At 37.9% G+C, this 17159-nt stretch overlaps 1 protein-coding gene across 13 annotated transcripts in view; it reads left to right on the forward strand.

Annotated features, from left to right (window-relative positions):
* The window catches only part of MEF2C (myocyte enhancer factor 2C), a 125644-nt gene that overhangs the window by 75024 nt on the left and 33461 nt on the right, over positions 1-17159 (forward strand). For 10 of the 13 annotated variants that reach the window (XM_019281995.3, XM_019281994.3, XM_019281996.3 and 7 more), the window contains one exon: positions 13109-13252. In XM_019281995.3, coding sequence (XP_019137540.1) covers positions 13109-13252 — 144 coding nt within the window. Of the gene's footprint in view, positions 1-13108; positions 13253-13313; positions 13452-17159 lie in introns of all 13 variants that reach the window. The other 3 variants (XM_019281998.2, XM_010393025.3, XM_039566696.1) reach the window with 1 other exon arrangement.

The following is a 17159-nucleotide window of genomic DNA, read 5'->3' on the forward strand; positions in this document are numbered from 1 at the left end:
ACTTAAGACATTCTTGTATCGTGGTGTATATGCCCCTTGCCCCCTTCACAGAAAGGGTTTTCTAGCATTACTGAATTGAAATTTTAGTTATTTAGGAGATTGTTGGCTTCTTTCACTGCTGTTAAGTGCTGTGTGAAAGCCTGAGCCCACTAAAATCAGTCAGGATCTCTTTGCCAGATCTTTAATTGTAATATATCAAGAGTAAGAGGCAAAGCCATGTGTATTTTGAGGTAATCCCAGTCAATCTTATCACGTTTCTGCTTTCATTGGCACAGTTAGCTTCTGATTAAATTTTTTGTATTCAGACATGCAATAAATTATAGAGAACCTGAAGTATTCCTTTATCATTCTATGTAACACTTTTTACCTTTATTCTAGGCTGTTTTATTGCACTGTAAATGCTCTCCAGAGCCTAAGAAACAGCTCTGGCTTCTGTGGCAGCAGGCAGATGGCTGCATACAGCTTAGAAAATAGCCGAGATAGGGGAATAAGTAAATGAACTCAGTTTTCTTGCTGAAGAAATATCAATAGGCAATGCTATTTTTCCATCTCTCATCATAATGGTTTCAAGATTGGTCTGTAGTTTTGTAAAGCCTCCAGCACAAGAAGACTGGGAATAGTGCTTTTGCCCTTGTGGATTTCAACTCGTTGCTGGGTAAGAACTCTGTATGGTTCTTCCTTATACACAGGCTGAGCACTTTAGAAAAAAAATCGGAATGCTACTGGCTTCTGAATATTTTTCTCAGAGACACAGAAATCAATATTTACCTTTTTCTCAGGAACACAATCCTCAAAATACTATTCATATCCATGGTGCCAAACATTTGTGAAGTGACTTATCACATAGGTCAGTTCACTAAAACAAATGCAGACCACCAGGCTGCTCTGGATTTGGGATTTTTAATTAGAAAAACTTTCTCATATAAGAAAAAGTTCTTATATGTGACATAACTTTGTGAGGGTCTGAAAAAACACCTGTGTTATCTAGAGTACCCCTAAGCTATTTATTGCCTTTCTTGTGTTGGAGGCTGCAACCTTCACAGCAGAGTCAGAGGAAGAGAATGCATGCCTACCCCTTGATTACTCCATCTCCATGGCTCTGGCATGGGGTGAGTAGTTTCTCATGGCAGGGCAGAGCAGGTAGCCCTGTACAGTGATTTATGCTGCAGTAGCAAGAGACATCATAACCGGTCAAGAACCCACACATAACTCTTCACCAAGTGAAACAGTATCTGTTATATCCACCTTCACAGTGCTCTTCATGTCTACTTCTACCAAGTCTCAGAAAAATTAGGCAGGCTGAAATCTTGTTCCATTTATTCATCTCTCCTGTGGAATTAGGGGACCCAAGTGGAGACATCTTTTGTAGCCCATGGATCTCTCTCTGTAAATACCATATGATTAAAGATTTTAGATCTCAGACAGTAGACTTTGCCAGGCCAATATACCAATTCATCCTACAAACCTATAATTTTGTCCAAAAAAAGAAATCCAGTTTTACAACGAACACCCTAACATTTAAAATGTTTTAGCTGTGTCCAGAAGAAGCCAGATTTTTCAATGTTTAGATTCTGAATTAAGAAATTTTTTTCCCTTTCATTTTCTATTCTATCTTCTCAGCCATGATTTTTCTAGTACCTGTGTAAACTGTGTCCTGGCCAAAATTTCTGACTAGATCTTGAGTCTGCCTCTGACATTCCTGTTTCATCAAGCAGTGATAACAACTAGAAGCTGCTCTGTTTCTAATGCTTTCTTCTTTCCCAAGCAGAGCACTGAAACTGACCATCATGTTGTTAATTTGACAGCTTCAGAGGGCAGAATGTAAAGACAGGTTCTGCAGGTGTATGTGAGGGTCGGTCTGTTTCTCTATACCAAATTTAGACTCCTGACTGAGTATTTTACCACTTGCTTGGGGTTTCCTTCTTATAGCACCCCAATTATGGTAGTGGTAACTATTATTCAGCTTTTTATAGAGGGAAAACTATAGAAAAGTGAATTAAAAAAAGCCCATGCAGGAAGTCAGTAAGAGAAGTGGGAGTTAAACTGCATCTTCTTGGGCTATACAGTAACAGCTTAATCCTTGGATAATCTTATGTAAAGGGGCTTCTGCCTCCATGATGGCACAGTTTGTCGTAATAGAAATTTAGAATACCCTTGACTGGAAATTATCAAAAAGCTTTTCAGAATCTGACAACTTTTTGCTAACTTTGTCATTTCTGATTGTCTTCTTTTGAGAGAAGTACTTACTCATCTCAAGGGAAGAGCAGAGCGATAGGAGCAGTATGACTTTTAAAGAAGTTATGCTTGAGGAAAACCATTGTTTTGAAGGACCAGCTTTGGAAGATAATCATCCAGTTCCGGAGTTTCACTGAGCTTCTCCATACTTCTGACTGCACTTTCTCACTCCTTTTTTTGGCTAGTGTTTAGCTAATGTATCTGCAAATTTCAGCTCATAAAGTTCCTGTCTGCATCTTACCACTCCTGTAGGCTTTTCCATGGGAAAACAAAATCCAGTTCTTTGTTTCTATCAGATGACACTTTGATAAGCTGACAAATACATATCATAGTCTAGAGATTTTAGCAGCTGTTTAAAGATAGATACAATTTGCACGAATGTTTCTGGTAAATAACAGAACTTACATACAGGAAAAAAGCCATCTTAGATATAAAATTCTGCATCATTTGAGTTATCTGTTTTCATAGTTAAAATCATGGGCCAATTTGGATTGTGAAATCCTGTAACTTGCTTTCTCTAAACTTAGTGAAGAGCCTTCCTTCTCTTTCTCCTTGGTGACAGCACTCTCAGCAGAACACTCAGTTGATGGTTGTTGCTTTGTGCTATTTAAGGCCTCCGTGCTGCAAAGAAAGAGGAGGCTAGAGTTTCAGGGATCTAGCCTCTATTGTAATTCACCATTTTTGAAAAATATATTGGTATGGGCATTTTTACCAATGGGTAAGCAATTATAGTACTATGAAGATAAAAGGAAGCATTTTTTTTCCTATAGAAGAAACTGCTATTCAGCAACATTTACTCATTGTCATGCTGGTACCTTTTTTTTTTTTTTTAATTTAGTACCCTGTCATTGGATCTGTTATAAAATAAATGTTCCAATTTTGAGAGGAAAAACAAACCTGTTCAGAACATTGATACATTCAAGATTTTTTGGGAGACCTCCAAAGAAAACCCAGGCGCTGAAGGAAATGGCGTTCTTGTCTCACTGGGTGGCATTTTCACTGCTGAGTCAGTGCTGCAGAGTTCAGTGATGCTGGAAGTGTTCTGTTTCAGATGAAATAGAAAAGCAAAATGTCGCAGTCACCTGGCCCCATGGTTGAGGGTAAAGGTGTTTGCCTCATAATCTGGGAAAAATTGCATCCAAAGTAACTTACATCATATGTTACACTTTTATTTGTCTGAGGGATGCATCATTTCTACTCCTGAAAACTTCAGTGGCTAGTGAAGCTACACAGGTTGGCGATATATTCTCCCCAGGATGGCGGCATTTTAATACTGTATGAAGCAGTCACTAAAGATATAATTTCAGAATCTCTTATGGATCTTTTAGAACATAAATAATGCTCAAAATATATGCAAAGAATAATTCCTTACAGCTGTTATTCTTTCACATAACAGGCTTTTGTGACAAAAAAAAAATTCTTTCAAATATATGTGTTCTTCTGTATGTCACATTTCTCAAGTTCTGTATTTCACTTTTCTAAAGTATTTTGAATATGTCATTTAGTATTAAAGGTTACCATTTATATCATGGAAAACACCACCTGCCTTTGAAATAGTTAATTTTTTCTGCAGCCGTTTATATTAAGCCCTGCATATTTCAAATACTCTATATTTCAAGAGCTAGCAACAATGATGTAACAGACTTGGTAACACCATTGTACATCTAGAATATCTTGACTGGTATCTTTACAGCTGTTCCAAATCCAGCTATAAATTTGCACTAGTGTAAGTGAGATCTGACTTCAGCCTTGTATTTGTGTATATGTCTGACTAAATTAGACACAAATGAAAATGTTGAGGATGGTGCTCCATCTGGAAGGGCTGGAGCCAGAGGAGGATTATAGATAGACGAACATAAAAAGAAAGAAGTGAAATAACAACCTGTTGATGATTACAGTGTTTATTTTTAAGGAACCTCATATTCCCTAATGAAACTGAAATTATTCTTCTGCACTACTGTAAAGTTTATTTTTCCATTCATACACTTTCTGTGTCTGACAGCAAAACCTAGTACAAATCAAATATGCTATGTCTCACCAATATCTTGTTCTCTTTCAAAGATGCTCAATAAAGCTTAGAGAAAACCTGGCCATTTAAATACTTTGTGCATTTCAATGAGATTGAAAAATCAGTCAGGTATATAGTGAACTGATATTTTGCTGTGGTCAAGGGCAAAAGGTGAGTCAGGAATGCAACTATTCTGGCTTTAGGTTATCTTTGCACCCCTCAGCTTCCAGGTCTGGCTACAGAATGGTGGTGCTCCTGCCAGTGAACTAGTTGAAGTAGCTAAAATATAGAAGCTTTGTCTTCATGGAGTTAGTTGTTCTGCAAATATTGTATCTCAAAAAATAATGGGAGTCTATTTTCTGTAAAAAGATAGGGGATGCAAAATGGAGACATTTGCCACTAGGCTATGATGCTAGCCTTCATTCTTCAGAAAGCATACAGTCATGGGAGGACACCATGCAGAAAGAATGGTGGGAAATACAGGAGAGTAACCTCATGGTTTTTACCTTTACCTACATCTTCCATGTTTCCATAACTCAAAAGAAGTGCCTGGGCCTTTGAGCCCTCAATAAGGAGTTAGAATCGCTGGGGTACTCAAAAGGCACTCATAAGTATTTCATCACTAAAACAAAAATATCCTGAGAATACCTGTCATAAGGTAAATAATCTGCTAATTTTGTGCATAACACACTGACAGCCAGTCTCTGGGCCGTTGTCCGGTGGTTTTAATACAACAGAACAGAATTTGAGTTTCTTTTTAAACACAGGTTTAGAATACATCTGCACAGAAGTTTCATTTGAATACCATCTTTGGGTGTAAAGAGTGCATTTTACAGTGAATTGTTACTAACATTTATGAGAAATTCTGTTCATTGAAAGCTGGGCTTTTTTTTCCTTTTTAAACCTCAGATATTTACAGAGGGGATTGCATGAGAAGCTGTAATCACAACTAGGTCAGCATGACATTTATGTCACTAATCTTAACACCTCCAATTAATCTCACATGTGAATCCATTATTCAGAAAATGCCAGTCTTGTCTGAAGAAACATATCCCTTTTTTTAACTCCACTAATGCAGCACACCAGCAATATTAAGGTAGTATTATACTGCATCAGAGCAAATGGAAGCTGGTCATGCAAGTGTGAACACTTCTAAAAAATCCATCTAGATCTGAACAAAAAGGTGCTGAGATGTGATTTAGTAGAGGGTATGCATATACATATATTATTTTTTAATATATATATAAATGTATAGATACACACGCATATATTTATGTGCATATATTTGTAAGGAGCAAAGACTGCACTCCTGTAGCTGCAACCACATGAGAACTGAGAATTGTGACAGCACCATGGGTGAAGGAAAGACAAACTCAAGCAGCCAGGAGCGGAGTGTCCCCAATCAGCACCGCAGCCCTGGGAACAGCCATCTATGGCCACAGGGCAGCAGGTGCTGGCACTGACAGGTGCAGATGGCAGGGATGCATGACATTTCTGGGGACCCGCTCCCTGCTGGCTGCAGCCACATCATGCCAGCCAGCACCACTGGTCATTTGATGCTCCTCTCCCCCCGTGGATTCCCGGGTGGCTGGGATCAGCAGGTGCTGCTGCCATCTCCTCTTTCAGAGCCCAGGAAATGCGATCCCCTCCATTGACGGTTGGCGTAGGAATCCTACGTCAGCTGCCATGGGGTCTGTGGGTTGTCAGACCTTTTGCACCATGATGATGGATAGGAAAAAGCCCAAAGGATGAGAAAATATCCTTAATTAGAACCTCAGGAATTATTCAGATATAAATTCTTTTAAAAACAGTTTACAAGTGATGGACAGAAATCTTTTGCGTGTCCCATGAAATAATTGTGCATATAGGGGGCTGTAAGTTTACAAGGAATCACAGAATAAGCTGAATTGGAAGGAATCCACAAGGGTCATCAACTCCAGCTGCTGGTCCTGCACATCACAGACCTAAGAGTCACACCATGTGCCCAAGAATATCGTCCAAACACTTCATGAACTCTGTCAGTCTTGGTGCTGTGATGACTTGCCTGAGGAGTCTGTTCCAGTGCACAGCCACCCTCTGGGTGAAGAACCTTTTTCTAATATCCAAACTAAGCCTCCCATGACACAACTTCATGGCAGTTATTGGAGTCCTGTCACTGGTCACCACAGAGAAGAGATCAGTGCCTGACCCTCCTCTTCCCCTTATGAGGAAGTTGTAGACTTCAATTAAGTCTCCCCTCAGTCTCCTCTTCTCCAGGCTGAACAGACCAAGTGACTATGCATTAGCAGAAATTTTAATATAGAGCTTTAATGCTGGAGTCCTCATGTGATTTGCTTTTGTTTCTTTCAGAGAAAATCCCAAAAGATATGTGGCTTACTTTAGCCACTGTGAGATCTCTGAATCTGACGTACACTTCTTATACTTAAAAAGCCAAAGTTACCCAGTCTAATTTAACTCTATACTAAACAAAAAGCACTTGCAAGTTGACAAGATTGAACATTAAAGAAAGGGATTTTGCATGATCTCTTTTAGAGAGCACACAAACCTCTGCCATCTTCCCATCTCCAGCCTCACCAACTCTCCAGAGGGGAGATGTAGGCACAGCAGCACAGCAAGGTGAGTTCTCTCATACAGATGGAGGAGAGGCACTGCAGAGAGGCACTAGCAGATGTGGTGGCGCTGACCAGTCTGCTCCAGGCTGCAGGGTCAGCACAAACAGACAAGTCCTGGATGCTCTGGGGCTGCGCCAGGTGCACTGTCTTCCAAAGCTCCCCCATACCCAAGTTAGGTAGCAGAGCTACAGGTAACAAAGAAACAAAAATCCCACTATCCCATTGCCCTTTTGAAAAAACGGATTTTGTTTGTACCCACACTGCAAAATGTTGTAGAGATGCCTTGGTACACAACAAGAGCATGAGTGGAAGAGGATAGACTGAACTCTTTAGTCAGGTAGAGATCTCATGCCCTGCTGAGCTTGCAGTACACATGTACTAATACTGTCAATCCATTGGCTGATCATTTGTAAGCAGAGAGAAGCAGGTGTTACTGGCAAAGGCTGTCGGTGCTGTTTGGTTTCACAAGAGGTGTGATTAGAGAAGGTACTTGAAGGAGGAGAGAATAATCACTTAGCATGTGAAAATCAAAAGCAAATCCAAGCAGAGGATTTGGTGTATTGTCATGAAAAGCACATTTACATGTATTCATTTGAAGAAGACAGACATATAGTACCAGACAACTGAATTTTTTTCTTTGAAATTTGGTAAAAACAAAGTAGTAACAAAAAGATTAGCATGGAGCTATAGAAGTTCAGCTTAATATAAGCTCTGTAGCTTGTTTCAAAAGGAATGCAAACCACAAAAACATTTTATGATTTTTGGAAAAGAGGTAAGAAATGTTCCATTTTTCTGTGTTACTGGTATACATTTTTGTGTGTGTGGAGTTTGATAGATAATAATGTTTTATGTGATTCTCCTAAATATACAATTAAAGTACATTAGTACCAGCATACTAGTTTATGTCCATTATTAAATGTAAAAATTTATGAACTCTATGTTAATGGAACATAAAATTTGAGACTTTAGTTACACATAAGTTGGAAATTCAGAAGGGTGGTTCCCATAGCAACCCATCTCTTCCTCTGTGTTTTTCATTTGAGTAGAACCTTTCATTACTTGATTGCACCATACATTGTATCATGCAATTTCATCATAAAATTTCATCATTCTATAACCAAGAAGATAGTGGAGGTTTTCTTCACTCAACACTTTCTAACTTTAATATCTCTGTTGCACAGAGAGCAAACTGATGCTTAAATGAATCACGCCCATGTCTAAATATTTTCTGCTCTTTTGGGGGACCACCATAAATTTGGCCAGGTCCATTGAAATCATAGAATGATTATAAATGATACAGCAGTTGAACACAATAGCATATAATTCCTTTGAAATTGGCTATTGTCTTCTTTACCACGTAAATATGTAGGTCCAGTGAAAAGAAGAGAGACAAAACCATTTTTCATTTGTGGCTAAAAGATTTATTCCATCCAGATATGGGAAAGAAAGTGATAGTGAAAATTGAGGGCACTTGAAGGTTTTTTTCTGACAGTCAAATGGCAGTGAAATGCCAAATGTATTTACAAAATTGCAAGTCCGTGGATTGTCGCCAGTCAGTCTGTCAGTTAAAGATCATTGTGGTGGCTTCTAGACAACATAAAAGTTATGGGAATTTGTAGAAGTAGACATGCAATTCTGAATTTTTCCATACTGTAAAGTTTGATTACAGATGAAGACCCAGTGAGATCACACTTTTTATTACACAAATGAAGATAGTGATTAACCTAACCTTGTTAGGTCTTCATTGCAGAGGATATCAGAAAGGAACATAGTGGGTTGGTCAGAACCTTTTGGGAGCCTCATCAACTGACCTAGCCTTTTAATTTGGCAACTATACTGTGAGCATTTCCAAGCCCTGGAGTGCAATGAGAAGCACTTCCACAGCAGATAAACCTATTAAAAATATGAATGGACAAACTAAATGATGAGATGGAAAAAAATAAAATAAATTCTAACCTTCTCCACTCATTCTGTTAAAGAAATGTTAAAAAAAACAAACAGAGGATAAAACTGCAGAAACAGAGACTAGATTAGGAAAACGAAAGGCTTTTCCTCCTCAAAAGTCTTCAAAATTACAATGATTTGCATTGCCTTGATAACATCAGACCTGGGTGTTACTGCCATATTTTCTTTTGAGCTTCCATAATGATGATAAGTTTTGCATGAAATGAAAGAAAATAGTTGTTTATACTTCATTTTACAGAAGTCAGCATGTCACTAAGTTAGTACTTCTCCTCTGAGGTTTACAGAGTAGGATTTGGACTAATTGCTGGCAATGGAGATTTCAGTCAAAGGTTGTTTTTCTTTAACCATTTTGTTGTTCATATGCTTTGGCTGATTTTAGGTTATTGGAGTCCAATATAATTACTTGTTTGATTGCTTGGAAGAAGTGGAGCTTCCGTAGTTGAAAAATGGCTTATTTTCTTTAAAAATAACTGAAATCTGGCTTGGAGTTCTCTAGAATGCAATGTGCTACACAATTGTGCTATTTTATCCTTTTAAAAATTCCCTGAATAGTCATTAAATCTTTGGAAACTAGCTAATCTCTAGGAGAATGTGATAGGTCTGGCTATTTTCCAGGGTTTGCAAAAGGCTATGACAGCTTAACATCATAAGAAAAATTGTTTCTAAATCACTGCAAGACTGGGTCAAAGACTCCAGAACCAGGCTCTGCTTTCAAGAGGTTACACAAAATAGGGGAGAAGAGGAAAACTTGACACAAAGTCCAGAGAGCTTGTGAGAAAGGATTAATCAGCTTAATATTGGTCAGCACCACTTGTGCTGTATGAACGTGTGTTGTGTTGAAGCACAACAATAAATGAAGAAAAATAAATGAGAGATTTAATGTGGTAATTAATGATGTGAAGGAGAGTAAAATAACAAACAAGGTAATACGATAGGGAAAACTGTAGCCTGCATGTTGAGATGCCAGAGATAACACTAAGATGTTCGGGGTCATTATTTCTGTCCTTTCTGTCTGATACAACTCATTGCCTTAGTGCAGAGTTTGTCACTTCCAGCCTTCTCTCCTCTCCAGTGGAGGACTGTGATGTGAGTGTGTGCGTTCCAGTCCCTGTGGAATCTATCAATCTGTTCTTCTGTCTTTTCCCTTAAAACTTCAGTTTTTATTCAATGCCAAGCAAATCTAGGGCAAAGAGAGAGATCTCAAAGACAGTGAAGTTTCATGAAAATTATACGTTCTTGTGCAAAAAAAGAGAAACCAGAAATTACTCCCAGAAAGACTCCCCGCTGGAAGCAGCATTGCAGCCTGAGTCCTGACAGAGAGAAGCAGCAAAGATCAGCAGAAGGATGGGTACTGAGGAGATCTTCTCTGCATATTGCACTTTACCCCAAAATGCAGTTCACAGGAGACCAGACATTAGTTCCAGCACTCACAAAGCTAGGAGCTGTGCCTCTGAGGCCAGCATATATGTGGAAATTCCTGTTGCTTAGCCTTAACCCATCTCATTGAAATATGTCTTGTTTTAGTTTGGGATTTGTGTGGTGTTTTGTTGGCAGTGGCTGGGGGATTGTGTCTGTGTTTGTTTGCTTGTTTGTTTGTTTTGATTTTATTTTTTTTTGAGATGTGGTGGTCTGCATTACTGAGCTTGATTTGCACCACCAGCCAAGGTACCAGCCAAACACACTAGACTGATGTTTTTTGCAAGGAAAAAGTTTGCCTCTACTCTTTAGGGCTAAAGTTATTTTTGGGTAGAATATCAACAAAATTTTATTAAATTTGGTTCTTGTGTTTTCTGGTGAAAATAGAGATTGGTTTTTCTCTGCCTTGTGTGGCAAGCCACCTGCTTTCTAAAAGCATGAAAATAATGTAAAAGTAAATAAGTAATAAAAGCATGGGAGGGAATCCAGTATCTTTGGAGATTGTTGCAAGACATATGTTGGCTCACATTGCCTTTCCTCTTTTGAGCATCTGAAAGGTGCAGTGCATCCCTGAACCTCTACAAACCATAGTAGCAACTGTTTCACCTGAGTGCTACGTAATCGTTTGCAGAGCTTTAGGTCATTGTGAGTATGCTAAGGACAAGATGCATCTACTTCACCCAGACACAGTCTTGTGAATGCAGTAGACAAGGATTTGCAATGGATAGGAGGGGAAAAGATTCAAATAGGCTACAAAACATTCCTCCTGTTCTTCTGTTTTCATATTTCTTTTTGTCTGTCATCTCAAAGCCTGGAGTTGAGGAAGCCATTTAGTCCAGCTCACATCCTCATCAGTCCTCAGGGACTCCATGGGAATCAGCAGGACTCCATCAGTGAATCAGATGAGCTCAGGAAATGGTCCCAAGTGTGCTGATCTTGGTTTCATGTCTGGACAGCTTGATCTAATCTTGAAACAGAATATTTTATGTATTTAGAGGACAACTGTTTTGTCCTTACATGAAGAGAAGAATGTTAGTTGAGATTACAATGAGACATTTTGCTTTTACTATATCTTGTTGTGTCTATTAAATGTATTAAACAGCAGCTGATTGCAAAACCCTCTTTCTAATTGGCTTGTTTCAAGCTACTAGCAGTAGATATCATGCACAACTATGTCTGTTTTGCTAACTGAACATTTAACATTTAAAAGAAAAAAGAGAGAGAAGAGGGAGAGAAAAAAGTTGCAGGGAATCATTCAGGTTGTTTTAGCATCTCAAGTTTTTATTCCATTAGATTATAATTTTATTGGTGTGTCAGAAGTAGCTTGTGGAATTGACTTGAAGTGTCTCTAGACATGAAGTTTGAAAAGAAAGACCTACATTAAGCCATCCTTCCACAAATGTCTAAATCTGTTTCAGAGGTCTACAATGTGAGATTGGAAGGGTCAGAACTCTTAGGGCAGATCACTATGACTTTGCTTAGTTGATGAAAATGGAAGGTTCAGGGTTTTTTCCATAGTATGAGAACAAGGTATGACATTACAATACTTAAGGGTAGTAACAGTAGCAAGCCAAACATTTTCATAAAGAAAATAATTATGAAATATACTATTCCTGAAGGAACAAAAAGCTCAGATGATACACAACGATTCTAAGAAGGCAAAAAGAAACCAGAGTATCCCACACTGACAGACAGCACAAGCATAGCCACTTATTAACACACATTAGGTGTTATGTGATATTTTCGTTGTACTTGATATTGCTCAGCCAGGTTTCAACACAGAATGGACTGCAAGCTGACTTTAAAAATTTGTAGGCAGCCAACTGGACTTTGAAGAGTTTTTGAGTGAGATATTCTTGAACCTAAATATGAGAATCATTAATATATTGGCTTTATGTACTATTGCTTGTACTTGAGGAGTCCACACTTTTTTCTCGTATTCTTTTACCTTAATATGGCCTGTGGCTGTTCTTTGGTGTTCTGTAAAGGTAGATCACTTAAAACCTATTTGAAGCCAGACAACTATTCTGAATTGCAAGCTACTGATTTCATTCTGTTTTTAAGATTTTTCAACTCTGCTATCTTAGTGATGATAAACATGGTCGTGAGTATTTGAGTAGCTGAACATGAAATTCTTTCATTTTGACTTTTCACTAAGCATCTGTTTTAGCAGTGCTTTTCCCAGTACATTAAGCTTCAGCCCTGTGCATTTGTAGCACTGTAAGTGTAGTCAATAAAAAGTAAACACTATGTCTAGAAGATCTTCATTGCTATTTCATAGCCATATTACCAACTCTGCCCTCCCTCTTGTACTATCAAAAGCATACACACTTAGGAATGACATTGCTAAAGTCATTCCTAGAATTCAATTTAGGTAATTATTATTCTTCTGTGAAGAAATCTATTCCTATATATGTTGCAGGTTTGATTCTTTTTTCATTTCCTCCTCCTGCATCCTTCAGAAAAGAAAAGAAAGACATCAGTGTATTCCACTGTAAACAGTATGGATAGATATGTTACGTTTGGTTTATGTCAAAATAAATTGCATTCTGTGTGTTTAGCTTAAACCCTAAATGCTGTGGGATATGGGGATCATGGAGCAGGGGAGATACTAGCATAGGTACTTTGCTCGTTGCCAGATTCATTCTTTATTGATTGGCTCCAGCTTCAGCAGAAAGGTCCTGTATGGTCCTCACTTGGCACTCATAATTGGAGACCTACAGCATCAGGTGTGGTGGATCATTAGTCACCTTCTTTCCTTAAAGCATAATGTAAAACTTTCCTATGATGAGCCGTTTGTGTTTCTTTAACACTACTGAGTCTTTCTTGCAGCCTGTGTCAAGGATGGAACTTTCCAAATTATGTATTTCAGACGTTGAGAAAGAAAGGACTTAATGGCTGTGACAGTCCAGACCCTGATGCAGACGATTCAGTAGGTCACAGCCCTGAGTCTGAGGACAAGTACAGAAAAATTAATGAAGATATTGATCTAATGATCAGCAGGCAAAGATTATGTGTAAGTACTCTGAGCTCCTTTTCATTTTTTTTACTTTCTGATATTTCTCTGAACCTGGCAGGCATTGCACAAGAAAGAAAGCAAAGGTTGTGAAAGCCCTGATCCTGACTCCTCTTATGCTCTCACCCCACGCACTGAAGAAAAATACAAAAAAATTAATGAAGAATTTGATAATATGATCAAGAGCCATAAAATACCTGTAAGTACCAAAGGTTAGATGGCTGTCTGCTGGTAACTGCTGCAGTAACAAACCATAACCCTTTCAGTTCTGGCTTCTTAAGGAAATAATTTCTGCTAGAAAGAGGCTTTAATAGCCAAATATGTAACTAAACACTGTGGTCAGAAAATTTCTCACAGCATACTTTTCTTTCAAGTCTCTAACTCTGACACACAGACAAAGCCCATTATGGGTGAAACCTACGGAAGGAAGTGAAATATACATATATGAACTATATTCACTTGATTTACAGAACTCTTTTACCACATCACTTGCCCAAATTATACCTAAAAAATAACAGTGGAAATCTTTCTTTGTGGACAGGCTAACAAATCCACACAATACTTTCTGTGGTGATACAGAAAAAACAATGTGGAAATGAAATTCCTTTTTATATAGTAATTAGTGTGTTTTGTGTGTGTAACTTCAATTCCCAATTGTCTCTGCTAAACTCAGTTGCAGCACTGAAGGGTTACAGCTACTTGCTCACTGCAGAGAAACAGACTGCATGAGAGCCTAATGGCAGGATTCAGACATGTTTGTGTGTTGGGGTGATTTTACAGCTTTATCAGAGAATTTGCTTTGACCTCATCAGCATTTCTCTAATGCTTTAACATGAGATAAATTTTGTTTTAACCAAGTCAAAATTTCTAACAGTCATATGCCTTGCCAGATATTTAAGAGAAATAACTCTGCATGTGCTATTTGGCTTGCACAGGACATACAAAGGATGAATACTTGGTCATTATGTTTGATATTACATTTATAAAGCAAACAAAAAGAATATGGAGGTTTGGAGGTTATATTTAGTTGATCTTCCAACTGTCTGCGGAAGTAGGAATCTGAGATATTGACTCAGATCCAAAGAAGCATTTGAATTTGCATAGGTAACTGCTTATTTCTAAAAGACAAGAGATTATTTGTCTGTGTTCATTCGTCATTCCCATACAAAAGTTGCATGGTTATCTACCAAAAACATTGTCTGGATATCCAGAATGAGCAGTGTCTTCTGTAGTGCTAGTCATTTGCACATACAAAATTTGACACCTAAGATGAGGATACTTCTTAAGGAGGCTCAGATTCTGTCTCAAGCACTCTAAGTGTTCTTTCCATTAATTCTCAGCAGAAGGATTTTTCACTCAAGGTAATTAAAATTTGAAGGAGTTCTCACATCATGCCAAAAATATTTTGGAAAAAAATAAGAAGACTAAATAACACTTTCCCAGAGATCAGAAAGGCACCAAATTTGATAAAGTAATATTTGAAATGGCTGGTTAAGGATGCCCAACATGTATATAGAATATCAGGAAAGAATACAGATATGTCCCAATCTTTTTACCTCCTTTTTTATTTGCTTCTTTTGGAAAATTGTTTTTCCGAGAACAAAAAGCTCTAAAGCTGTCACCGTGCATTTGGTTTCTCAGGATAAAACTCAGTTTGACAAATGATGACTGCAGCATTTGGGGAGACTGTAATAAGCCAGAATGCTTAACCCTTTTTCACATCAAAATCTCACCAATTGTCATTCTTCCATTTCTTTTCTCTTTCAAGGATGACTTTTGGCTTTTTCAAATCAAACTGACAGAGTTTTCACCAAGCTACTTTTCTGCCTTAAAAATGTATTTGGGATGACCCTTCAGAACCTCTGTTTATCTTATGCTACCTGCTTCTTTCCTAACAAAATAGACATGCTATAATCATCTGAAATCTTAAGACAATTAAAAAAAAAAACAAAACCTTGAGAAAAAACCTTCATTCCTGTAGTAGTGAGTTCTGTCACTCCTTATCTCGATAAACATTTTGGGAAATTGTCTTTTCTGTAAACTCAGGAAATGAATAAGATTTGGAAACAACACAGTTAATCTGAGCATGGTACATGAGTTTTGTTTTCCCAAAATTAATAGGATTTCCTACTGGTTGCTTTCATTAAATGTAACTTTTTGACATAAAATATAGTCCTACTTCAGCAATTATTTGGTGATTTAGGGTATAACTTCCTACCTTTTGGGATGTTGTGAGGTGCAGTGTATTAATATTTTTGTGAAATTACTTCAGAGATGTGTCAGAGATGAACTGCCAAAAGTTAGCATTTTTTCATGTAAGACAGAATAGCCCTTCTCTAAATACTTCATATGCAGAGCTCAGGGTCTGTATCCTCCATCAAGCTGCTTACCTCAAAAGGAAGAAACAGTAGATATATTCTGCTAATGCAATAGGAACTCCTTCTCTTGGCATAAGCTAAGATGTAATGGGCAAGATAGAGCTCACAACTAGTGCATAATGGAAATTTGTAACTACCTGGTTTTATATATATATATTGTATAGAGTAATATCCTTAACTGGACAAATCAGAATAACTGAGTCAGGGAAGATATATTCATTTACTTGTGGTCATCAAAGGTAACCAAGAAATCTGTGGAGAAGAAAGCAAAATTAATCATAAAGTCACCAAGTCTCTAAATCACTACTGGCAGAATATATGAAACAATGCCTTGCCTGGGCCTGGTCTTGTAATGTAAAAAAGCTGCTGCCAAATGAAAACAACATTGGCTTTTGCTCCTAACAGCCAAGCCCAATAATGCTCCCTCAGATAATTTTCTGGGGATAAGTATATTGTTCTAAACCATCTGATAATAATTAGACATTTATTTGTAATTTTCATAAGAGTGATGAAAGCAGAGGAGACAGAAATAGCCCTCTAGAAACCTATAAGTATCTCTGTCTCTGAATAAATGAAGGCCTGGTTGAACAAGGGAGGAATAAAACCAATATTTAACACAGAATATTTGGTTCATTAACTTCCAAGGGGGTTGAGTGTCCAACATTTTGTTTTGCATCATGTACCACAGCTTGTGGAGTGTGCATTTTACACTGTGCTGTACACTGGCAATATCATCTCTGGTGAGCCATCTGCCCCTTTGGCAGGGGTGTCCAAAGGAGAAAAGACAAAGGGAGGGGGAAAAAAGGCAAAATGTGGCCAAAAAACAAAAAAGCAAACATGCTGAAGCAGTGGGAAGTGTACTTATCTCTGAGGTGAATCCTTTGAACAGTACCCAGCAGGCTTTTGACACCTTTTGATGTCAAATAACAGTCTCACAGACAATTTCTTAGCTTTGTTTGGTTGTTAGTTCAGGCCAGGAACAATTCCCAGTAGTCAGTCTATATGCAGTTATGATTTTTTTGAGGTTGAGAAAGCTTAATGGTATGGACATGAACTGCTCTGTGGCCTCAGACGGCCTCAGTTCCTCCCTAGTTCCTACTAATATAGATATTACACAAGTGCACCAAAAAATTTAACGTCCGTCAGGCTGAGATGGAATCAATATGTCCTGTGGTTTACCACCAGGAATGACTAGGAAATCTGCATGAGGTTGCAGGTCTTGGTAAGAGATTTGTAAGACTTTATTAAAGTCAGACAAACAGAGCAAACTGTAGTTAGAGGTGTAGCGTTTAATACTGATGTTTATCCAGACAAACTACTCTCTCTAACTTTTGACTGTGTAGAAGAAAAAATAAAAACTACTGTATTTCAGATATAGTACATATTGTGCTGAAAGGCAAAGAGTAAACTGACTTCGCCCTGATAAAATTGCCTATGAAGTGCTAGGTAAATAAATGTAAGTAGATCCAGAGAGTAGGTAAAATGATGAAAACTAGACTATTAGTACAGAAATTAAACAAATAATTCAA

The sequence above is a fragment of the Corvus cornix genome, chromosome Z (genome assembly GCF_000738735.6).
Source record: "Corvus cornix cornix isolate S_Up_H32 chromosome Z, ASM73873v5, whole genome shotgun sequence".
Lineage (NCBI taxonomy): Eukaryota > Metazoa > Chordata > Aves > Passeriformes > Corvidae > Corvus > Corvus cornix.